Source organism: Pollachius pollachius (assembly GCF_949987615.1).
Source record: "Pollachius pollachius genome assembly, chromosome: 10".
Classification (NCBI taxonomy): Eukaryota; Metazoa; Chordata; class Actinopteri; order Gadiformes; family Gadidae; genus Pollachius; species Pollachius pollachius.
Window position 1 is genome coordinate 11,987,080 of NC_136943.1, and position 26,326 is coordinate 12,013,405.

The 26,326-nt window shown below is 45.4% G+C and overlaps 1 protein-coding gene across 1 annotated transcript in view; it reads right to left on the reverse strand.

Annotated features, from left to right (window-relative positions):
* Nucleotides 1–2,615: 2,615 nt before the first annotated feature.
* gria1a (glutamate receptor, ionotropic, AMPA 1a) overlaps nucleotides 2,616–26,326 on the reverse strand; it is a gene marked incomplete at both ends in the record, with an annotated part of 64,269 nt that continues 40,558 nt past the window's right edge. The window contains 5 exons of the mRNA XM_079744196.1: nucleotides 2,616–2,834; nucleotides 5,796–5,930; nucleotides 8,565–8,679; nucleotides 12,313–12,560; nucleotides 13,059–13,257. Of these exons, the coding sequence (XP_079600322.1) occupies nucleotides 2,616–2,834; nucleotides 5,796–5,930; nucleotides 8,565–8,679; nucleotides 12,313–12,560; nucleotides 13,059–13,257 (916 nt within the window). The remainder of the gene's footprint in view (nucleotides 2,835–5,795; nucleotides 5,931–8,564; nucleotides 8,680–12,312; nucleotides 12,561–13,058; nucleotides 13,258–26,326) is intronic.

Below are 26,326 nucleotides of genomic sequence, written 5' to 3' on the forward strand. Positions count from 1 at the left end.
AATTAACCCCTTCACGTTGTCCATCGATTTTGTATGTCATTGTTCAAACTCTGCATAACATTTTTAACTAGTGACGTTAGGATAAAGTAAACAATAACAAAAGCGATAACAGAGGGTTCTGGTAAACTAATTTTTGTCACTTTGATTCTGGTATTAAAATATATTTTGTCCCCCCAAAAAAGCGCTTGAAATTAAACGCATTAAAATAAAATGTCGCTTATCCCCAAACACTTCTAATACCAACAGCAAATCTTAAAATAATTTAAAAACGAATACAAAAATATGAAAATGAGATCAAATAAAATCAATTGCACCTGGTTTAAACAACATTATAATCTACAGATTATTAAACACTGGTATGTTTTTTATTATTTTCTTCTTTTTTTTTTTTTTACACTAGAAGCGTGTAAGACCCAACTTGCATTTATCTTACAAACATTGAGTGTCTTTTAACAAATCTTTTATGGCATATAAAACATATTTTGAAACGTCAACACCCCGCCGTGGAGTGCTGTGCTGTGTTCCTCATTAATACATCGATAAAAATAAACAACATTAAGAAAAAAGCACACGCACACACACACACACGTCGTCAAACTAATGGAGGCGCAGTGATGCATTGTGGGAAGGGGGCATCCTATCAGTGGACATCTTCACAAGGAAGAGGAAGCCTTTTTTTATATATACATAAAAGTTGGAGCTATACATGACTACGATGAAGTCTTGACTTTGTTTTTCCTAGCTTGCGATACCCATGGCGTCGAGAAAGGGTAGTGATTTATTGACTGTGTAACCATATTGTATCAAATAAAAACGAATCAACAGAGAGGCAATATACAGAGGGTGAGGACTTCATTGGCACTGAAGGTTCAACCCTAGCGATGTTTGTGTTCGTAGTGGCGATAAACAGATTTCCTTTCTATAAACCAATTAGACCGTATGTGGTTATTAGTCATCATTGTCCCGAACAGTCCAGGGATTATGTCCCATATCTTTAAAGGATAGGAGGTTAAACTGATGCTATCCAGGGCAATGGAGCACTCGCCGCGGGGTAAGTGTCTGTCTGATCTGTCAATTAATCACCGTATTTAAATCCTCACACTCCTTCTTATACAAACCACGGTCGCTGTGCAGGGGAAGGGTGTATAAACCTCTGCAGTACAAAGTTTCCTTCTTCATCATGAAATTAAGAAAACTCAACCAAATTATAATACTCAAACGTCACAGTAGGAATGACTGCATTATAAAGACAGTGGACACAGTTCTGTGAATATCCACCTGACATGACCCCTGGTGTGTGGTTTAACAAACACCAGCTGTTCCAAGTAGCTGTTCCCACGTGGGTATGTCTGGAGAGTGTAATACAGTGTATGGGTCAATCCAGTACATTACCCCACAGATAAATGTTGAATCGGTTAAATGCTGCTCTGTTTCCATCTCGAGGTTGTTATCAGGAAGTCAATACTACTGATTGGATAATGTGTTCCCAATGCATCCATTTCTCCTAGCGATATCACAATGCTGTCTACAATAGCAGCAGGGTGTGTGTGTTTGTGTGTGTGTGTGTGTGTGTGTGTGTGTGTGCACGTGAGAGTGCATCATGTGGCACATAGACAAGGCATGGTGTGTTTGATAAGGTGTAGCAGCAATGACATGCGTGTTGTTTGGTTTGTCACTAGACAGGATCGACTTTAACCCCAAAAGACAAGCGTTAGGGGAGCGCTCACCTTTTCAACAAAGTAAACTGCGTTAATATCGGCACACGCGGATGTTCTCATCCAAGGTTTTACACTCTGTGAAGCGGCCCTTCTAAAGAGGCGTTGTTATCTTAAGGGAGGAGCAGTGGAGGGGAGGGGAGGGGAGAGATCAGAACCGGACCCCTATAGAAGAAACCCAAAACACTGTCAAACGGTTCACAAGCTTCTGTCTCGACCGTGTCCATCATCATCCCATCGGTGCAACACACACACACACACACAACGCACGTGAACTCCCGACAGAAGCAACGTAGGAACCACAATGTCAGGGATGGAGCTGCGGGGGGGTGGGGGGTGGGGGTTTGGGGGCACGCACACACACGGAGCGACGTCGAACATCTCCACGGAAACGCCGGGCTGCAGACGAGAGCTTGAAAATGAGGCCCAGTTACCGCTCTTCCTCTTTTTTTTCTTCTTCTTCTTCTTGAAATACAGAGAACACGATAAAAAATGTCCAAAGCGCACTCCGGTGACGACTTCTTTATTGCAAATCATTTTTCATCCTCCATCCCCCCCCCTCCCCCCTCCCCCCATCTTAATATTTCAGTTCAAACTTCTTCTCCATGTAGAAAAAAGAAAGGAAAAAATCGAAAGAAACAAATTAAAGCCAGTGTGAGTCTGGCTGGTTCATAGTTTTAAGTGAGCGGTTTGAGAGCACATTTTGGCAGTAAGGTCTTGTATTTAGTTGAGGGGGGGGGGTCTCAGGCTGGCAGCCCAGTTGATGATTTGTGCTGGAATTAAACGCAAGGGTAGCCAATCCTGCCAGCCAGGTTTTTTGTTGTGAGTCAAAGAGTCCTGTGCTCCTCTCGGTCCGACCCTGCCAATGACTTGCCACCGTTTTGGTGTCATGTGACGCGATCACATGCCCGAGGCACCCAACCCCAGGCTGGCGGTGTGGCTCATACAGGGCAGCGTCTGCATGGTCTTGGGGAAGTCGTGGGCTAGGAGGCGGCCGTTCTCCCCACCTCCTCCTCCTCCTCCTACTCCTCCTCCTCCACCTCCTCCACCACCCCCGCCATTCCCGTTCCCGCTCATCCTCGTCAGGGTCGAACAGTGCATGGCGTCGTTGATGGACTGCTGTCGGGAAACGCCAACAGACAGACGAACACACAAAACAAGCAAAACAAACACATGTCATCTAGAGCGGCAAAACACACAAAACACCAGCAATGTTTGAAGAGTTCCTCTCTAGGCTCGGTCCCTAGTCTGGGGTTCCCTCCTCCGGGAACCCATTACAAGGGCAGTGTCGTCTAGTTGTGGCTAGGGTTGGTGACTCTCCGCCCAAAAGTTTGTGGGTTCGAACGCCAACATGGGCGGTCTACGCCAGTGGTCTACGCCCTCATTCGTGACAGGTATCCAAATAAGTGTCACTTAAAAAAAAACGTACATACGGTCTAAAACTTTATTCTAATAATGCAGGCCAGGGCTATTGTGCTCCAGACAGAGAGCGAGAGCAGCCTACGTCCCCTGTGGCTTTGTCTTTCCCCCTGTCCTCTGTGATCTTCACAGGTGGAGGCACATGTCGCTGGAGGACACGCGTTGCTGCACCCGCACGGAGCAGACGCGTGGGCGGAGAGAGGGGAGAGGAGCCGGGGGCGTTGCCTCTCCACTTTATTCCAATAAAAGCCAGTAGGCCTTGATATCAGAGCTAATGATGTGTGGCGCGTGTGTGCGCGTGCATGTTGTTTGCACCACCACAACCACCAACAACCAATAACCACGACCACCACCACCACCACCACCACCATGAACCTCCTATTGATGATCTAATTCAGCCAATGCGATCTGGAGCAAGCTGTGAGTTGCGTGGGGATGGTTGAGTTACAAGAGCCCCCTAATTGTATCTGCTTTGTTGTGCCTTGCTTGGCAAACAGCATAAAAGGCACCGCTGGACAAAAGGGCTACCGGCCAATCTGATGAGCATACTGATCAGGTGTCTCCTCGTCAGCTAATTAAAGCACAAGTCATCCCCAATCAGGATGATTCCTGGCGTTGGCCTTGTACACTCGCCCATGAGCAAGCGGGGATGTTTTTCAGGGCCGTATGACCATGAAGGTAGGAGTCAAACTCAAGGATCTCATGTAGGGATGCACCGATTCCACTTTTTCTCAGATCAAGTACAAGTACTTACAATTGGGTACCGAGAGTCTTGGGTACCAGAGTACCGATATGAGCCAATATGCCTAATAATGCCATTACAGTTTAAAGAGCCAGTGAACCCACTGTTTCAGTGGGATTTCAAACCCTTTCGAGATTAAAAAAAAATAAAAATTGGGCTGAGAGTTCTAGGAAAGAGGAGGCATGTTATCCCAGTGGTTACGACCCACTGCAACTTTTTGTTACTTTTATAATACCGTTGTTGTGTATGAGCGTGATGATGTTTTATGTCCCATGCGCCACACACCTTAGTGATAAACTATAGGTGTCCAGGAATCCGGGAAAATTTCTGAAAAGCTCAACTTTCTCTCAGATGCCACAGTCAACCACTGCCCGGACAGAGCTCCAAACGTCCACACAAACTGTGCCTCCATTGCTGCTCTATGTTCTAAATTGGGGACTTACTTCAGTAAAAGTGTTAAATTGGCATAGATTACTATGTTGACGATCATATCGGACAAAATGCCACGTTTACAAAAAACGTTTGGGTTCACCATTAGCTCTTCAACGTTACATCACGTTGTGTTAAGTGGTATCGGGTGGTTGTATCAGAGAAGTTTAACAAGTACGAGTACACAAGCACAGTATTGGGCCCGAGTCTGAGTACTGGAATCGGTGCATCCCTAATCTCACGTGACCAGATAATTAACTAAAAATGCACTCATATGTCATCTGCTGCTGGAAAAAACACAACCAGAAGCTCCAGCAGTTCAAAAGATGTTAACAATAAATGCATTTGTACATGGGTTAGGTTGAGCCCGGTGTGATTACAAACAGACAGGGACGCACCGCAACAGCCCTATGGCGTCCTCTAACTCTAGTTGGCTGGAGTAAAGGATGAAACACATGGCGGGCCCCCAGGGCAGGGGCCCCGGGGCCCGCCGGGGGGTTGACATAGATAGGATGTACACTGATAGGACGCTCATTGTTCACAACAATGAACCCTGCGTCACACGGCAGGTCAGCCAAGGGTGAAGAGTGGAAGCGGTGGATAAGAAGAAGATGAAAAAGAAGAAGGGAATTTGGCGCACGCTTTGATTCAAATTGCCCATTTGTGTGGCATCTTGTAACTTTTGTCTTGAGGAAATCGGCTTTATTGATAATTAATAATTGATCGGATCGATGTGTAGGCAATAGTGACTGTTACTACAACTAATACATACAATTGAATCATCAATTGGTAACCTCATTAGGTATAGCGATGGAATATAAGCATAACATCCTTAGATGGATTAGAAATAAGACTTAATACTATCCACCTAGATAATTTAATTCTAGCGTACATATATAGCTCCTGAGCATCCTCTGATCCTTCACCATAACATTACATTTACATTACATAACATGCAGTGAAGAGAACATGTGCACCTGTGTCTGCACTGCTACTGTGCAGTAGTGAAACGGGGGCTATTTGGAATCAAAGATATCGCCCCCCAAAAAAAAGATAACAAGAGAATCAGTGAGTGAGCCAGGTCTCGCCTGAGGCGGAAAGCTGCAGGGGGTATACAAGAAGGGGGCAGGGTTTACATTGGGACTGTTTTAGCACTTCGGGGGAGAAGCCATGAGCGGCCATAACTGTCATCACGGTGGGATCGGGGGGGGGGGTGTGATGAAGAAGGCATAGGCATGTCATCGGCATCATCATTAGCATCATCATCATCATCATCATCATCATCATCATCACGGCGCCATCCACAGCGTGTCCCTACCCCGGTGTGTGCGCTGTGCTCTGGCGCCCCCCGTGTTCTAAATCTTAACCGTGTTGTTGGCGTACAGGCCGTAGCTCTGCAGCTCTGTGTAGGGGGCGCTAGCACCACTGTCTAAGGAGGCGCAGTGAAAGGCCTGTGCGGCCGAGGCTGCGGCGGCACGCGCGGTGGACACCTTCATTCGCCGCGACTCGGTTCTGGACTTGTAGCAGAACTCGACCAGGGCCACCAGCATGGCCAGGCCCAGGCCCCCGATCAGGATGTAGAAGACACCCGCCACGTTGCTGAGGCTCAGGGCACTGGTCTTGTCCTGGTGGGGATGAGGGGGATGAGGGGATGGGGATGGGGGGGGGGGAGAGAACACGGGGTTAGGAGACGGGAGTGGGAGGGAGAGGGCGGCGACACGCACTAGATGACAAACAGGTACACACAACGTGGAGTAGTTCACAGGGACAGGTCTAGCACACACAGGCGGCACAGGTACACGCACACGCATTCTGCATGGAGTCTTCTAGCTACGGATGCACACACATTTAGTTTGCTTAGGAACGAGGAGAAGGCAGTCACACACATTGAACGCGCACTCGACGAGACACGACTCAGACGGGACAGAATAGACGACACAAATATGAACATACTTTATTGAAAACCCTTGTTTAACTTATTTCTGTTCATTTGGTTCATTTGAGGTCCTGTCTGAATATCAACGTATCTGAATCATTACCATTGACATAAATATGTTTAAAGCTATTTTATACATTCTACGTCGCAATGTTAGTGGGGTTATTTATATGGCGCTATCTGAGATATCTCCAGGTATGAATGGCTAAGCAGGACTGTGGTCACTTAAGGTGATTAAAACCATAATTTAGCCCGAACAAATGTTCCCTGGTCAATTCAACCTACAGTCATTACCATATTAAAGTGGTTTAACTAAACAGGTATATACTTCATTCATTGCCAGTTGGGGAAATCGGAAGTGTTTTCAAAGTTAGCCTATAATAGTACTAATTAGCTTATAGCCTGATTCTTAATTAAGACAGAGAAGGGTAAACTTGGATAGCCAGTGTATTTTCTTTTGTTGAATAATTGTAAACAGCTGCCAGCGGGCTCATTATTAAAATATATTTGTCCTCAACAAATTCCCAAATGCTAACATTTTCTAAATGTGATTAGCACTGCGTAAATAAAACATTAAGACAAATGACTTTTAATCATTTAGTCTGTCACAACGTATTCCAGGGGGCAGATTAAAACATCCCCTTATGTGAATACTGTAGCCATGCAATTTAAAGCCTACACTTGATAAACAGATAAAGCACAGGACAATTCATCAAAATTAACCCCCCCGCTAGTCGACGGAGACAAACATTACTTCATGCAATACAGTTGGTGTGATTCAGGACCTATGGGCCAGATTGACATGGTTTGCACGTGAACATGCACACTCCATTTGAACTGGGGGGCAACAGGGGGAGTCATTGCAAGGGGCCACAAGGTAAAAGGGTGGTATTCCTCATCTCAAAGGCTATAATATTCTCATATGACATTGCCTGCTTTCTGCAGACTCTTTGGGGATATTATCGTGCAGTAGTTTCCAGTGTTGCATTACTAAAACCCTTTGTACATTGTGAGCGATGTATTCTACAAGCTCAAGGTTAGAAGAACATTTCATCTAGGGCCGTTACGCAGCACTCTCAAGGCCATCCATCTACAGATAGGCTTTACACAACCGGGCTCTGTCGGTGTGTGTGTGTCTGGGTGCGCGTGCCTGTGTGTGCGGCAATGAGAATGAGTGTGCGTTGACGCGTCTGCATCTTAACTATGACCCCAGTGAAAAATTCTATTCAAATCCAAAGTCAAACTCGCTACGTCTTAAGTGTACAGGAGGGCACAACGACCGTGGCTGCAAATGCACGTCGGTCTCCGTAGCAGCACAAGGCTGCTGCCGTATGGCGGTGGCCTTCCTGTTTAAGGTGCTTGAGAGAGTACTGTGGTAGGTCAGGGGAGGGGAGGGGACAGGGGGGCATTAGGAGGCTAGTCTGGGATGAGGCTGAGGCTAAACTGGGGTCTGAGGATGCGGGTGGTGGGGGGGGCTGGGTTGGAGGTTGTGTGGAGTGGTGTGGGGAGGGGAGGGGGGCGGGTGGGTTGGCTATAAAGCGACTGTCTGAGTTGAAGACTGACCTTTCTTACGGAGTCCTTGCTGCCACACTCCCCTTTATCGTACCACCATTTGTTTTTCAGTTTGTCTAAGACGGCTTGCTCACTGAGTTTCAACACCGCTAGGTTAACTGGAATTCTTCCAACCGTAAGGGAAATAACATAAATAACATGTTTATAGGTGATGTTATGTTATGTTATTCATTTAAGAAGCACAGAGCAGCAAATACACATACATACATAAATACACACACACACACACGCACACAAATAAACACACGTGTTAATACTTTTGTTAAAGAAAACCAAGGCACACGCACTCACATCGCAAAACACACAGAATAGCAGTGACATCATTAACATCATCAGTCAAAGTGATAGGCATTAATACTCCATCTATCTCGGTGTGCTTGCTCCCTAGGTCAATAGATGTGTATTACTATATCACTCCGGGTAACCGGCACACTCATCGTGGATTCACTTGGGAGGAACGCCGGTCAATATGTTCAAATCCCCGAGGCGTCGCAGTTCAGTTTGAAAACTACCGTTGCTCATTTTTAAAGCAGGGTATTCTGCGGCCTACACTTGTGATAACAATTTGGTTTTGTAGGCCAAAGAAATGGGTCTGCTCCTCCGTCCTCCGTCTCCAGGAGCGCCCGTGGCTTCCCGTGGCTTGCCGCCGGGCGGAAGCCCTCAGGGGGGCCTGAGCCTGAGCGCTGAGTGGTTGGTCTGCCGGTTACCCTGAACCCCACCGGAGGCGGTGGGTTACCAAACTGGCTCTGACCTTGGAGTCCCCTCCCCCGCTGCCGCACTCTCCCTTGTCGTACCACCACTTGTTTTTCAATTTGTCCAACAGGCCCTGCTCGTTCAGTTTTAACACTGCCAGGTTTACTGGGTTTCTTGGAAATGATAATACAACGATTAGACCATTAGGACACATTCTATATATCTATAAATATGGGTCGGATACGGTGTGATTGGTCGTATATGCGGTGGTCGTGATTGTGGGAGTGATTGCTAGGTTAACACTCCTGCGCGGGTGGCTACTGATACTGATGGAGCAGCAGGAGTGGTTGAATGCATGTTATTTTCATGGAGGTTAGTCATATGTACATATCGGCGATAGTCTGCGCTGCCAGGTGGCCACGATAGAGTCAGGTTTTACCAAGCAGGGGGCCCTCGGCGGGAGGCAGAGCACACCCGAACAGAAGACATCTCACACGTGGCGGTCTCGTCTGCAAATGGTAATCTCCTCTCCGCAGTACTCCGGGCCTATCCGTCGCCAAGGCAACCAGCCCCCTCTCTGTCTCTCTCTCTCTCTCTTTATCCATATTCAACCCCGCAACTGGCTCGTTTAGAGTACATTCAGAGCTGTGATGATTACTAACACACGCCGATCTCCAACGATCCGTGGAGAGTGGAGAGAGATGGACGCACAAAGAAGCCTGGGGGTTGTTTGGAGGGGGAGAGGGGGGTGTTTAAACTGTCACGCCCGTCTTCACCTAGTTGTTTTGAGTGGCGACGGATGTGGCAGACTGCAGTGAGGTAGCACCAGAGATATCAAACGCCGCGTACGATGCACCTGCATCAGGGCGTGCCCGTCCTCCCACACACCGTTTCTGTCGAGTACGTACGTACAAATGTACGCGTGTCAATGTGTTTCCTATAGCTGAGAGGCGGTGAAAGAAAGGTCTCTCAATCCTGCTGACAGACAGACAAAATAATACGTTTGCGATGAGAATTTTTTCGAGCAGGAAAATAGGAGAAATTGTAATACGGCAGTCGCCGCTGCTATGAAAAGAATTTTCTAGTATTTTTTGTTATTTTTCCTCCAGTTCATCAGTGCTGCAGTGATCATTTGATGTGCCTTGCAGATATTCTTATTCTGTCTGCCTTTTATCAGAGGCTTATAAAAGAGACTCTTCATCCACAACCCAGAATTGACAACACAGCTGTAGAGAAACACTGTGGAAAGAGCTGGGAACAGCTGGTAAAACCTCAGAATTCTTTCTCGGCCCAGTCAAATCAGACAGGAAGAAATATGTCACTGCATGCTGTTGTACATGACAGAGACACCTGCTGGTCTATTTGGTTAGCGTGGTGTGTGTCAGGGTTGATGGTCATCAGGAACACTGTGTTAGCATAAAATGGTGTCCACAGGTAGGCAGAAGGGCATGAGTTGGTTGTTAGGATGAGGTGTGGTGTGGATGTTAAGGCAATGAACAAGAGCAGAGGACATGTGAGGCATGTCACTGTTATTGGCAGAAAATGAAAAATGTATTGTTAGTACATCCCGTGAGTTCCTTGTAAGTGTTTCCTTTGAAGTAAAAAATGTGTTAATAACTAGACTTTAGTTGCAAGAAAAACATCACCACTGTCGTTGTGCTTCAATGTTCAACTGAAGCAAAACAAAGATGGATGAATGCAGCCCGAGAGGCCAACTAAAACAAGGTATGGATTTCACATGTTGTGGAAACCATTCCTTTCACGTTCACAGTGTCACTCACGTCTTGGCAACAACAAAAGTCAATTTTACACTTCTTAGGCTTTCATTCCCATCCTATCAATACAACAGATCCCATTGAACAGCCGCATTATCTATTAATTACATCCGTCTTGGGTTGACACAGCCAGACGTGTGTGATGCCAGTGTGGCAGCGTGTGAATTCCTCACATCACTCACAGCACCCAGTAATCGCACACTATAGAATCGAGTGAGAGAGAGGTGCTGGTGGAGAGGCCATCGTCATACGTGATCCACAACACAGTTGGTTTGGATCTGTGGAGGTGTAGGGCCTGGTGAAGGGGATTCATTAAACCGCTTGTCTGATCACCAATCCAGCGGCGACTGTGGCCAGTATGAAATCTAATTTGTGTGGGATTCAAATGGGCCTCCTCTGAGTCCTGGGGGGGGGGGGGGGGGCGGAAGCCAATTCATATCCAGTCGCTAAGCTCGACCTCTGGCCGTCTACCAAGGAGGACCTCTGGACGGGGAGGCCTCAGCCCTCCACCACATGGCTCTGCTCATTAAAAGCAAACGAGGCTTGTTAGTGGAGCGATTAAACGCTTCAGATGTTCCCCCCAGCACCCTCTCAGGTGTCGCGGGCGAGGAAGAGACGAAGGTGTAAGTGAGGTTGATGTGAGGTATCGAGTGACATGGGATGATACTGTTGTTGCTGTGACTCTGCATTCCTCAATGGGAGGAATATGGTTAGTAGCATTTTCTTTAGTAGAATAATCATTTCAACCATTAGTTATTACATTTCATGCCACAAAGAAAATAATAACACCAAACATTTATGACATTTAAAATCCACACAACGTGAGTGCTGGCACAAGTGGAAAAGTGGGTTTGAAAAGGGAGTGTTTTTAGCTGATTCAAGAGGCTTTTAGTTTGGAAGGGGAGGGAGTTTTGCAAGTATAATGTGGTTTCGAACACAACAGCTGTACAGGTAGTTCATCGCATTGCATTTTTATACTCCAGTGCAATGTAGGATCACAGGCCTTGCAAGCAGTCATGCCGGTGCTGGCTCAACTTTGTACAGGTCTGTTTACAGTGTGAGAGGGTGCTCCAGCCTCAGCCCTCGGGTAAATCAAGCTGCAGGCGGCCATAGAGAGCCATAGAGAAGGCTTATAGAGTGGAATAAGTGGGCGAGCCAGGGAACACAAGTGTGACTGGAGGAGAGGACAGCTCAACGACACCCCATTGGCCACTTGCGCTAGAGCACACACACGCATGCACACACACAAGACACACAAATAATGCACACACAAATAGATTGATGAGAGTGGATGGCAATGGCAAGTTAACTTTGTGAGAGGCAGTGTACACAATGGTGAGCATGAGAAACAGACTGAGATGCAGAGGTTAAAGGTAGGATGTTTCAAATATCGCAAGGAAGGCAGACAATATCTATTCAATGTAAAATGTGTACTAAGTAAGGCAACAATACTTAAGCTGGACAAATTATGTAAATGCAAAATACATTGACAAAAGGGAATTAATTCAATTGGACATAAATAAGATTGAAAATGAATGTTGATGAATGAAGATGCAGGTGAAATGCTCATGCAAAATAAAGCATTAAAAAAAGAAGCACTGATAGTGTTCTGAGAAACTGAGCTACCGTCCAAGGATGGGCGACCAGTACCACCGTCAGTTACAACAGGATAAAAGAAGCATGACATGATTCTGTAATAAGCAGTAAGCACCACTCATTTGAATACAAGTGTACCTCTGAATAATATCTACTAACTAACAAACTCACTGCGGTTGCCACCAGCTAAAATAAATGTAATTAACCTAATGGTAGCATAACCGTTTGCACACACACACACACACACACACACACAAACTCACACGCACGCACACACACTCACACACGCACAAACACACACACACATACACACACACACACACAGACACGTTGTGCTAGCACATCCTGAGAGGTAGCCCAGTGTCCCAGACACGATGGAGGCCCTGTGTTTATCCAGCAGGGCTGCAGTGGGTTTACACGGCGCTGTGTTGTTACCTGAGGTGGGAACCCTTAGGGGTGGCGATCCCATAGCCCTTAGAGTCCAGGTTCCCTCCCACCTTCATGGTGTCGCAGGGTTTCCGCTGCTCGATGTACTCGTTCATGGTGGACTCCAGCAGGTAGGCGTACTTGCCCTTGGACTTGCGGACGCGCACCACGCCCTCGTCCGTCGTCTTCACGAACACGGACGGGTCGGCAGACTTCATGTAGGACCACATCTTCTCGAACACGGCGATCTTGGACCTCTGGGGTGGGACGGAGACGAACAAGGGCAGACAGGCACACGTCATCTAGCGTCCTTTTCAGAGGTGGATGATATGGGGCGAATAGTGGGTATGGAGAAAGGGTTTGGGTTGGGGGGAAAAGGGAGGTGGGCGGTGGTGAGAGGATGAACTTAGGAAAGTGCCCGTGTGTCTGTGTGTCTGTGTGTGTGTCCATGTGTCTTTGTGTGAATGAGTGTCTAACCGTTGTGCAATTGATTATCTAAAACCAATCCCTACTCAGCCTCTTTTGGAAGAGAGATCGAGAAAAAGAGATAGACAGACAGAGATAGAGAGAGAAAAAGAGAGGAGGAAAGGGGCAGAAAGAAGCTAAGACAGAGGAGGAACAAGAGAACAGAGACTAACACACACAATATGCTGAGACAGAGGAACATAAAGAGGTAACAGAGAGAGACAAACAAAGGATGTCCATGTTTCTGATTGCGTGTGTTCGGTCTCGATCTCCATCCAAACTTCTCCCACCCTGAAGAACTCCTTGGTGGAGCCGGCATCCAGCGTGCCGTAGGCGATCTCCGTCTGCTTGGCCAGGTCCTCGGCACTCTCGATGGGGGACACCATCCTCTCCACCGTGAGGAAGGCCGCCAGATTGGCCGTGTAGGAGGAGATGATGATGAGGGTGAAGAACCACCACACGCCCCCCACGATGCGCCCAGACAGGGACCTGACGTAGGAGCAGAGAGCAAAGGGAGGGTTTCTTAAAACCGCTAAACAAGGCAAGAGGAATCATCATGACGTGTGTGCTTGTGCATGTTTGTTCAATGTATCGCGCTGAGCAGAGAGGTCATGGTGAATACGGATCTCAGTAATCAGTGGGTGTTTTCCAGACTATTTTAGTAAATTTGGCCCCGGTCTGGCAGATAATAACACAGGGGGTAGGGCGGCACCAGACCAAGACAACCAACCTTTACAGAATGGGGCAAAACAATAGTTTTGTGAATGCTTCACAAAATGATCTTAATTTATTTATCTGCAAGATCTAGGGAGGCACTCAGGGTGGCCAATCTATATATTTGGGTGTGTGGGCCACCAAAGACCCTCCGTTGAAAATACACTGGTTCAAGAATCAGAACTATTATTGAAATACAATCTCCTTATGAATACCAATACAATGCAATATGATGTAAATATAACACTGGACTGGGAAAAAGACAAAAAAGACCAAACAAACAAAACAAACATGGCAATCAATTTCTTCCCTTCGACTGAATTTGTCAGTTGTGTTGACCTAAATTGCATCACGTTCCTCCATCCACTCTGTTCTTGTTGAGCCAGGTCTGGAGGGCTTAGTCCAATGTGCTGGGACCAGATAACCGCTTCCTCACGAGGAGCCACTAGGCCTCCTGCTGGCCCAACTAATCTCACTTTAAGAAAAGTTACCAATATGATTAATTAAAACATGCACATTAATTGCCGTGGATTAATGGGCAGCGGGATCATTTCGCCACGGCTGTAATTGCACCTAAAACAAATGGCTGATTTGAAAGCTGAAGAAATAATTCCTGCCAACCACAACTGCTCTTTTCTTCTCCACCTCAAAAGGAGTCGGCTTAAAGGCAAAGAAGAATGTTCTTAATGTTTTTCCCTCGCCTTGGAAGTCGAGAGGCCCCGACAAACTGAGAGGGTCAACAAGCTCTCGTTTCAAAAAAGAGAAAGTAAAGCGAAATCATAAAACAGCTGGGCCCTCGCGGCTCACCTTTATGGCGACATGCAAAGACAGTGGGATTAAATATGAAACTGGGCTGGGAATACCATAATTGTCTGAGATGCTTTTAAGAATCATGGCTGTGTAATGAAAGAGGAAGGCCAGGCCTGGTACAGAGAAACATTTGGGGAAGCCGAAAGAGTACGGATGTCTTGTTCAGCCAAGCTGAAGGAAGAAATAGACATCACATTCTCCTTTGTTGTGGATGCAGAGAGTTAGACAAAAAAGCATGAGAAAGAAAATGGCTAGTTACAAGTCATTCAGCAGATGCTTTAAGCTGAAACCACTTAGAGAGGATTGAAAGATAATTACTTTAGTATAATCAGAAGTAAAGGCACTAAATGTAGTCAGTACCTCATTGAAATAACCTTTCAACACATGTGATTATCACGCACACCTGTGTGTGTGTGTGTTAACTGCTAGGAAAGCACCCAAACAGCGAGTGTAACTAGCTCTCCAGATTGGAACTCATCTTTTCAAGGCATCAATTAAACAAGCAAGCATCAATTAAACTGCTCTTTTCTTCTCCACCTCAAAAGGAGTCGGCTTAAAGGCAAAGAAGAATGTTCTTAATGTTTTTCCCTCGCCTTGGAAGTCGAGAGGCCCCGACAAACTGAGAGGGTCAACAAGCTCTCGTTTCAAAAAAGAGAAAGTAAAGCGAAATCATAAAACAGCTGGGCCCTCGCGGCTCACCTTTATGGCGACATGCAAAGACAGTGGGATTAAATATGAAACTGGGCTGGGAATACCATAATTGTCTGAGATGCTTTTAAGAATCATGGCTGTGTAATGAAAGAGGAAGGCCAGGCCTGGTACAGAGAAACATTTGGGGAAGCCGAAAGAGTACGGATGTCTTGTTCAGCCAAGCTGAAGGAAGAAATAGACATCACATTCTCCTTTGTTGTGGATGCAGAGAGTTAGACAAAAAAGCATGAGAAAGAAAATGGCTAGTTACAAGTCATTCAGCAGATGCTTTAAGCTGAAACCACTTAGAGAGGATTGAAAGATAATTACTTTAGTATAATCAGAAGTAAAGGCACTAAATGTAGTCAGTACCTCATTGAAATAACCTTTCAACACATGTGATTATCACGCACACCTGTGTGTGTGTGTGTTAACTGCTAGGAAAGCACCCAAACAGCGAGTGTAACTAGCTCTCCAGATTGGAACTCATCTTTTCAAGGCATCAATTAAACAAGCAACGTTTGCTGTTGATGAAGCAATTTGTGACCAAGATTTATACATATTAATAATTATGATAACACATTATAATAAAAGACAGCCTTCTCAAGTGTGGGACTGGAAAATAAATGGGGAATCATTTTCTTGATACTGACGGTAGGTGTGGTACACGGGAGTCTTTGTTGGTATTTATATCCCTCGCGCAAAACACCAAACACTATGATGTGAAAGGATTTCATATATTCTAGACTGAAGGCGAGAGACACAGGGAGAAAGAAGTGTACAGTTGCCGTAAAAGCAAACATTCCTCTACTGCTGGCAGACAACAATTGTCTAAGCAATTTTCTCTGTCTCGCTCTCTCTCCATCTCCCTCTAACTAAGTGCCTTCCCTTTCCTTATTCAGCCTATGTCTCTATCTTTCTCCCACTCTCATACTCTCTCACTCTCTCACTAAGAGCCTCTCCCTCAGTCTCTCTCCCTCGCTCAGACTCTTTTAGAGTCTATCTTTCTTTTTGTTTCGAGGCTGAGAGGGGTTTGCTTTCTGACTGCTAGAACTTATCTGCACTTAAAGGGGCAGTGCAACGAAATTACACATTGAGGCTCCTGTTGGGATAGTGGGAAATATTTGTTTGATCATATAGTGAAATTTTCCAATCAAACCTGTGCAATTAGATGTAGTTTATAATAGCTTCACCAATGACAGGTTTTTCATTACTTTTCTATATCGTCGGTGAGCGGAAAGAAGAATATTTTGACTACAAACTGTTTTTGTCGTAAATAAATAAAAAATCACAAAAATGGCAGCGCCATTTGTTTCAGACTCCGCCCCCAAGCATTGTGCATTGTGCCAAGGCTCTGCCAGGAATGTGGGCATCTGCCTGCAAACACACTGCCAACTAGCAAGGCAACAGGGTGAGGTTTGCACCAGAGAAAAGAGTCTCCCAACACATTCAAGGGAATCTGTGAATGTCCGTGATTGTCTGTGAATGTCCCTAGTTTGCATGTATTGCCCGGGTGGCAAAAATTGTTATTTTGCAACATCTAATTACACAGGTTCAATTTAAAAGTTGCAGATAGTTATTGATCTTTCCTACTACACCGGTAGCCTCAATGTGTTAAATCGGTGGACTGCACCTTTAAAAAAAACACACACACATACACAGGCAGACAAAAGGACATAAACAAAAACACAAAGGGAGGAAGACGGACAGAAAAAAGCCAACGTGTCTGACAGCCTGGCAGGTGCAGAAACAGAAGTGGCTGCTCCCCCTGCAGCGCTCTTGTGCCCTAGATTGAGACCATGTGTTCCCAGTGTCTGAGCAGACACTGTTTGTCTTTTCTTTTTCTTTGGTCCAACTGCACCCCTCCATCCCTCCTGCCCCTTGCCCCACATCACATTACCCCCCCCCCCCCCGCATGTCTTCGTGAAGCAACACCGGGGAGATGAATGTTCCTTGCAGCTTTGTTGATTTCAGTGCCCTGTTAAAAGCGGTGGCCAATCAATTATTCACACACCGCCGGCACATTATTGCTGAGCATTTCCAGTAAACACCAGCCAGTAATAGGAGATAAATACAAAAAAACAAACAAAGAAGCTTCTCAAATCCAGCATCGACAATCTGGACGCACTGGGCAGTGTTCGTACTAATGCATGTTTGAATCTGTATGTTTGTGTGTGTCTGTGTGTGTGTTCAGGGCCACGACCAGTAGGCTAGTTAGACAAATCTATTTAATTTTCGATTACTAATCGATTATTTTTCATCATAAACACATTGATAACCTATGCAATGTGAAGATAACATTGAACATGGAATTAATCACCGTTGTAGAAAGATCCCTGCTCTTGAACCCCCCCCCCCCCCCCTACCAGCTCACATATCACAGTGGTCATTCGCCAAGCGTGAAGTTAACGATGGGTGGCTGGATCCTTTATTCAGGTATGTAAATGGCTTCTGCGTTTACCGTAAACCTAAACGTGTCAACCCACCTAAGCTGGCAAAAAGGCACAATTGTATTTGTGTGTTTGTGTGTGTTAATGCATGCATGTGGCATGAGGTTGCGTGCATGAAGCATGAATGATTTTCAGACAGATTGGATTCAAGATGGTTCGGGGATTTATAACTGACAGACAGATAACTAACAAATAGAGGTTGGGCTGCAAAATGGGCCGAGGCTTTAATTCTCTCGCATAGCAACACTTTCAAGAAGATACAGTCTTAAATTCAGTAATTAGTATTTGCTCACAAAGACAAGGGGGTGATTTAGGTTTGTTTTTGTCTTTCTTTTTACTATGAAGCATTTGTTTTCTATGCCAACCATAAATTGGCAGACATGTGTTCCATTACTGTAGAATCGCCAGTAAATCAATAAATGGCAGAGAAAAAAAAACTGAAAGCCTAAATACTGCACATAATTAAATGGCCTGGATTGGACCATTTCTTTCTGTGCTGAATTGGACCATTTGTTGCTGGCCAACATTTCTAAATCAAACTGAAAAAAATAAGTGTAGAAAGAATAGAACGAACCACCGCACACCCATAGCAGAGAACCTTGGATACACAATTTTCGGTCCTCAATCTCAACTGTCATACGCTCCGAATCTCTCTCCCTCTACATCCACGACCTCCGATTCTGTCGAACCACTAAACCGCCATTAGTATCCCCAAAGCTGCCCTCCTTTGATTCCATATGCTAATTAGCATGACTAATGACTTTAGCAAGGGTGAAACTAAATGAGCCAGTGATGGCCGCCTTACAATGGATTAGGTATTACGGCCGTTTAAATGGGGGTGAAAATGGTCTCTAATTATAGTGTGATTCTAAGACAAATCAGGGATGGAAAAAGAGTTTTCCGCTACACTGCTTTCTCCCCCATCCCTTTTCCCACCTCCTTGTCAGCTCGCAGATTCAATTGTGTCGTCTTACAATTAACAGCAGTCGTGCCATGTTATATCCAGCTGACAATCTTTAAAGATAAAGTGACATGTGGGATCCTGAATTAAAATGTACACAAACACAAACATATAGACAGACACATACAAAATGGGAGTCAAGCGGTTGTTTGTATGGGATTAATATAATGAGACCATCATGGTGTATTTTGTTTTCCGTTGTTTCTCTGCCTATGGTCCCACCTTGAAAACCCTGGCGACTAATGACTCTTCCTGCCACTCATCTAATCTAACTAATGACAAATTAGTCGGCACAGTCATTACCACTTCAGACTATTCACAGGCACAATATGAAAATGAGTGTGTTTGTGGTCTAGACAAACTAAATGATCAGAGACACCTTTTCTTCTGATCAGTTGCTATGTGCATTAACTTTATTTTCCCTGACGATCTGTCTGGAAGCTTTTTAAAACAAAATGTTGCATGGCGAGGTCATTTTTATTAGCTGTTTCTATGGCAATCGCATCCACTGTGTGCAGATCTCAGAACAACAAGCCACAAACATGGCTTTCTATGTCTCTCTAGAGGGGACATCCATAATATCATTAGCGTATATTGAATGATTTGCAGTAACAGACACACAGCAATAAATAGTATCTCAGAATATCTTACTGCTATAATAGCAGGCCTGTCACACCAGTTACTCAAGTTACTCATGTGCGCATCTGACAAGCAACCTGCAGCTCACACACACACACAGCACGCGCAAACGCATACATATACCGCAAGCACGCACATACACACCACATACAGAAACCGCACATACACGCACATGCGCACAAACATACATGGAAACGCACACACACACGCACGCACACACACGCACAGGCTAAGACGTTATGTTTTTAAACATAACGGCTCCGCCGTCGACAAACTCTCCCAGGTAAGACGTTCTGTCTATAGAGTGTAGAATTTGCGATAAAAGATCAAGGTCAAGACAATGGTGCTTCTAAAACAGCGGCACCTTGGTACTCTAAGTATGCATCCTTGGATATAGCAGAGCAAGAGCTGTAGCGTGCGCTTTGGTGTGGGCCTAAGAGGGAGGTTGGTGTGGGTATTCAGCACGCAGCACCCACTTAGGAGCATGTTTGCAGTGATTGCATGTTGTTGTAGTTCAGCGCAGTGGAGGAGTTACAAATGCGGACCAAAATGTGTTGAAAACTCAAATGATTGTGCCAGCCGGATGTGATTTGGCTTTGGGCCTGATTTGGCCCCAGGGCCTTGTGTTTGACCACTTTACTATAGGTACACCTGCTATCCTAAGCATGATTCCACCTCACCAACTCCCTGCTCCTTAATAAGATGTATCTAGAAATGAAAAGTGAGTCATTTAGAGAAAAGTGTCTACTAAATTACTAAACGGTAAATGGTTGTTTGGATTCCCTTTCCAGTTATTATGATATAACGCAACGGTGGCCCACCAAGCAGTGAATGCACTCTGACAGCAGTGTAAAGCCTGCAAGAAGACACATTACTACGCAACATTAATGGGTTAGGCGGCTTCCTCAAAGACAAGCCACCTCTCCCTTCCGAGATGTCTTTTCGGCTCGTGTCTATTTTCGCTCCTACCTATTCACGGTGAGATCACGGTGACATTAAAAGAACTATTTTAATGCCTGAGGCGGCCTGTCCTGGATTCTCTATCATTCACACACCGAGAATCCAGACCTTTAAAAGGTTTGAGCATAGTGGGAGAAAAGATAATGAGGAGCTGTGTTTGTGGCCCAAAGCAATGAAAGCGTAGTACGCTAATACTACAGGAACCGTGTGCAGTGTCTCCACAAATATATTTGTGGAGACAAAAAATATATTTGTGGCGACGGCTATATTTTCCTATAGCCATCGTCCAGCGTACATCAGACTTCAACACAAAATTGATAGGCAGACATTTCCATCTTTATTCATAAATGTTGTTGCCTTTTTATTTTGCTAATTGCCATTTTGTTATCTTTGTGTGGCTGTTAATCACGTTGGTAGGGAGTGCTTTATCAAGCCGTGATACCAATTACTGCTCAGAGCCAGCAGTGGACCTCCTGATTAAACTTCCAGTCATGAAGGAAATGAACGGGAACAAAATGTGTATGGACGGCTTCTAAGAAGTCCCTCTTGACAAAATGATGTACTAAATAATGTGTCTAAAAAATAAGTATCTGTCTATCCCTTTCTTTTTTTCCCCTCTGCAACCCACTAAAGGTCAATATTACCATTCTATCAAGTCTGGGATGAAAATATTATGATAATGTGGTAAGCCAAGCTGTAGAATGCATCAAAATTAAATACTAATGAAATATATTCAGAGTAAACTATGCACTATTCCCAAATGTAACATAGAAATTGCAGTAAAAAACTATATTTGTTTCACTTTCGTTAAATGGCATGCAAATGACTGCACTGCGATGGCGTAAAACACAAATGCACACACACACACACGCACATGCACGCACGATCGCACACAAACTGCAAGCTTCAAACTCAGCCTCCTCTTAATCTAGTACCATTCTTTAATCTGTGAAGGTGCAATGAAACCAGGATGCTTGCCGGTCTGACTGTAATCCTGACCTCGGTGGATTCACACCCCGAGTGTTTCCCCACATCCTGTACCCGCTAACTGATTTCACAGGGGGGGTTTTGCCCTCGTGTGTCTCCCCCCCCCACAGATGTTGCCGCCGGCAACACCTTGCTGGTCCAAGAGTGTAATGTGCGATCACACCCACGTACGCGTGCACGCACACACACACACACACAAACATACACAAAAGCAAGCACAAAAACAGGAGAATACATATAGATTACTTAACATGTTATTTGGGGTTATTAGCATTGACATATGCAGCTGTTGTGTAACAGGAGGCCTAGCAGTTACAAACATGATTAGAACACAAGAAGGCTGCATGTGAGGTTTTCTGAGCGTTTGCTTATGGAAGAGATTGGGAGCTACAGGGATAAAGAAAAACACATCTCTCCTCAGTGTTGTCATGGCAGCACACACTGCGGTCGAAGCAGTGCCGATGAGTGATGGAGAGAAAGAGCGAGAGGAGAGAGAGCAAGAGAGATAGAGACACAGAAAGACTTTAGTTATCTCACTCCTCCTCAGTTTTCCCTCCCTGCCTCTCTCCTACCAAGCTCTCTCTCCCTTTCCCTCAATTTTCCCTCCCTGTCTTTCTCACTTGCCCTTTCAATCTCTCTCTCTCTCTCTCTCTCTCTCTCTCTCTCTCTCTCTCTCTCTCTCCCTCTTGCTCATCCACCACCCACTCTTTTCTACAAGCCCCCCTTCTTTTCTTTCATTTTCTCTCCCTTTCATTCTCCCTCCCCTCTATTTGTCTACCTCTCTCTCCCTCCCTCTCTCTCTGTCTATAAGGTCAAACACACCAACTGCCTCCCGTACTGGAACAACACAAAATGTCATTACACAGGGAAGGCTCTCATTAAGCGCTCCCCCAGAGACTGCCCGGCCTGGGCTTTACTGTCTCTCTGCCGGTGTTTACCCTGGACCAGGTGGATTCTCCCACTGGAAACGCACACAGGTGTGAGGTACATCCAGACATTTATATTCGGTCACACCTGGGAGGCTGTTAGGCCCTTCCTCGTGATAGATACATTTGTACACGCCCTACGAGCGGGAGTGAAACAGTCTGTTTTAAAGGAAGATTTGACAGGAAAGGCGTCTCGGAGGAGGGAATGGTAATCAGCATCAGTGCGAAGCCCTGATGTTAACGGCTGTGTGTGTTTGTGTTAGTGTCTTCGCACTGCATGAGGGATAAGTGTGATCAAAGATGCCTTCATGCGAGTTTACAGATAAATAAAACATAGGTCGAGCAATGAACTGAACTGTGTCGATGAATAAGTCATTTCCTGTGATTGATGGAAACTCAGAAGCTTTGAAACCCGTGCTGCATTTATTTGAAAGCAGACAGTGCACTAGGTTTGAGATCATGTGAGAGAAGGTGTAGGTGGCTGCTAATTGGTCCCATTATAATTATTACTATCATTATATTGTTATCAGCACTATAGTTTCATTAACATAAACTTTTTTACATTGGAGTCATAGGCAAACATTTAAAATACAAATCGAAAACATAATATACAACACTGACCAAGTCATTTAATGGTACGGCTGGTATAGACTTATAACATCACTGGGGGTTTTAACTATACATGTATCACCCTGCTTTATAGGTGTTTCTAATAATCATTATTTACATTAACCACTAAAGCTGTTAAAGGTATACGTAATTTCTGCCGCTAGGGGTCCCTGAATCAAAACAATAACAAAAGACGTTGTGAAGAAAGCGAGAGAACCTGGGAATTGCTCCCGCACCCCCATTACAGGTGAAAATCTATCTGATTTGACTGGCAGTAATCATGTTCACAGTTATTGAGGTTGTATTCACGTTTAATTTAGTAGCATTTATTCACGTTATTTAATTTCATTCTAATGAAATTTACCCAAGTAACATAATGTCATAGGCAAGCGCTGCTATATGTGATCAAAACAATCACACAAAAAAAATATTTATAACCTGATGTTGAACGTTGTTGTAACCTTGTAACTTTACCATGGACGTGAAAGTGTTGTCCATTTGTTATTTTTCTAGTTGCTGTAACTGAAATTCACATTCTGGATAACAGCGTACTGACATGGGGAACTAAAGATTCCCAAATGTCTGTATATGTCTAGCGGTTTGACCTGACCAGGATTTGGTAAGGAAGCATCAATCCTTTGTTTAAAAGCCATAGTTTGGTTGATACTTCTACACAATAGGGGAATTACTAAGTACCCTTCCCTGAAAAATAGCCTAGCTAGAATGCAGTTAAACCGGGGATGGATCACGTTTCAAAATGTTCCCAATGTATTAAAGTCGCTGTTAATAAGTGTATCCCACAAGCTGTACAACAGTTAAAAGCAGGTGAATCACTGGCAGTGGCAGTCATCTCTGTTGGCGGAGGCAAATAAATTATGAAATAAACAAACAGAATCTGAATCTGCTGTCGCTTATAACGCTTAACACACACAAGGCGCTTGTGGAACTGCTGTATAAAAGCATTATCCCATTCGAGGTTGTGCTGTTATACTGAATATCAACGCGGCTGACATTATCTTCAGCACTGGTCCATGGCCTCGAGCCAATCTTCAAGTCGCAGTGCATCAGGGACGCATTGGACAAGGAATTCATGTTACAGCTAAGAAATTGTAGTTCCTTTGAAGAAATATATACCGCTCAAATAGTGTCGAGGCAAGAATATAGTACTCCCTTTCAAACAGTACTAAAAGTATTGATCCCCATTGTCTGCCCCGTAAGTCGCTTTAAATGAAAACGTCTGCTCAATAGAACAAACAGTAAGTACAAAGGAAGGTATCCCCGTTGCAAGCTTGAACTGAAGACCAGCTCTGGTAACAATTCTGAATTGAATACCAGTGTCAAATTTGTAATGTGTGTTAGTGCAAGTTCAGCTATGCACCCCTATTAAGGGTAATCAACATACATGGAAATTATATACTGTGGACTTATCAAACACTGACAGCAAATCTATGCAAAGATGAATGATAAATTCATCAAATTGAGCCGATTGAGCCAGTAATCTATCAGATTGAACTGGCACCTGTAATGAGATAGCCTGGGTGAAGGTCATATTTAACTAAATATACTCAATGAATTGATTAGCTTTCATTTGCAAAGACCCTAAAGGAATTAACAGGAATTTCCATACCACAGCAAGAAAAAGGGCAACACTGCATAACCAACACATAAAATATATCTATATTTTTTAAACAAAAAATGTGTTTTATCGAGCTCAGGGTGCCATGTTAGAAAGTATATCAAATAAATAGGGCAGTTTATTTATTCCTCAGAGTTTTGACCACCAGATTGAGTAGCTGCTGTACCGGCAGATTGAGTTAAGAGTGGCCAGGTGGGATGCAGCGACATCAACACCACATATACAAATGCATACACAAACACACACACACACACACACACACACACACACACACACACACGCGCACGCACACACACACACACATACATCAATTGATGCATAAACATATGTGAAAACGCTTGCTTGCTTACATCAACAAAACCAGAAAAGTGGGCATGAGTCTATTTTCAAATAAACCACCTGGCTGTGACATCAAACAAAATAACGTGATTGGCAAGAGCGATAAATGAATTTCCATTTGTGTGCAGTTGTGGAGGCTGTTTGTCGGTGTGTATGTGTCGGCATTTGTGTGGAGTCTTTTATCAGCCACGGGATGAGCGGAGAAATACCCCACACAGCAGATCAAACGCCAACAACTGCAGCATGTAGCAGGAATATAGGACATATTTATAAATCATGGTACGGAGAACAGAGGGAAAACCAGAAAGAGTGTGTGTGCAGGGATGTATGCCATTTTTTGTCTCTCTCTCTCTTCATCTGTGCATGCGGGGTGTCTGTGTCTGTGTGTTGGTGTGTAAGTGCAAGTGTGTTGTCTTCTAGCCTTTGTTTGTGTGCACATGTCTGTCTGCTCCGGTCTAGGAGTGCAAGTGTGTGTGGCGCTCTGTCTGTCTGTGTGTGCGATGATGCATTTGAGCATACACTCCGGTGGCTGTGTTAGGTCCAGGAGAGGAGGTGGTGGGAGGTTGAGGGGGATGGGGTTGGGGTTTGATGGCGATGGGTGTGGGCGGATGCTGGTGGGGTGGTGTAAGATGGTGATGTGGTGGGTAGTTGTGGATGGTAATGGGGTGGTGGTGAATGGTAATGGGCTGGTTTTACATGGTGATGGGCATGTGTTAGAAACTGATGCAGTGGTGTCACATGGTGATGAGTGGGTGGTGGTTGATGGGGTGGTGCTGAATGGTGATGGGGTGGTGTTAGAGGGTGATGGGGTCGTGGTGGTTGATGGTGTTGGGTGTGTGGTGTTAGAGGGTGATGGGGTCGTGGTGGTTGATGGTGTTGGGGTGGGTGGTGTTAGAGGGTGAAGGGGTCGTGGTGGTTGATGGTGTTGGGTGTGTGGTGTTAGAGGGTGATGGGGTCGTGGTGGTTGATGGTGTTGGGTGGGTGGTGTTAGAGGGTGATGGGGTCGTGGTGGTTGATGGTGTTGGGGTGGGTGGTGTTAGAGGGTGATGGGGTCGTGGTGGTTGATGGGGTGGTGCTGAATGGTGATGGGGTGGTGTTAGAGGGTGATGGGGTCGTGGTGGTTGATGGTGTTGGGTGGGTGGTGTTAGAGGGTGATGGGGTCGTGGTGGTTGATGGTGTTGGGGTGGGTGGTGTTAGAGGGTGATGGGGTCGGGGTGGTTGATGGTGTTGGGGTGGGTGGTGTTAGAGGGTGATGGGGTCGTGGTGGTTGATGGTGTTGGGGTGGGTGGTGTTAGAGGGTGATGGGGTCGTGGTGGTTGATGGTGTTGGGTGGGTGGTGTTAGAGGGTGATGGGGTCGTGGTGGTTGATGGTGTTGGGGTGGGTGGTGTTAGAGGGTGATGGGGTCATGGTGGTTGATGGTGTTGGGTGGGTGGTGTTAGAGGGTGATGGGGTCGTGATGGTTGATGGTGTTGGGGTGGGTGGTGTTAGAGGGTGATGGGGTCATGGTGGTTGATGGTGTTGGGTGGGTGGTGTTAGAGGGTGATGGGGTCGTGGTGGTTGATGGTGTTGGGGTGGGTGGTGTTAGAGGGTGATGGGGTCATGGTGGTTGATGGTGTTGGGTGGGTGGTGTTAGAGGGTGATGGGGTCGTGGTGGTTGATGGTGTTGGGGTGGGTGGTGTTAGAGGGTGATGGGGTCATGGTGGTTGATGGTGTTGGGTGGGTGGTGTTAGAGGGTGATGGGGTCGTGATGGTTGATGGTGTTGGGGTGGGTGGTGTTAGAGGGTGATGGGGTCATGGTGGTTGATGGTGTTGGGTGGGTGGTGTTAGAGGGTGATG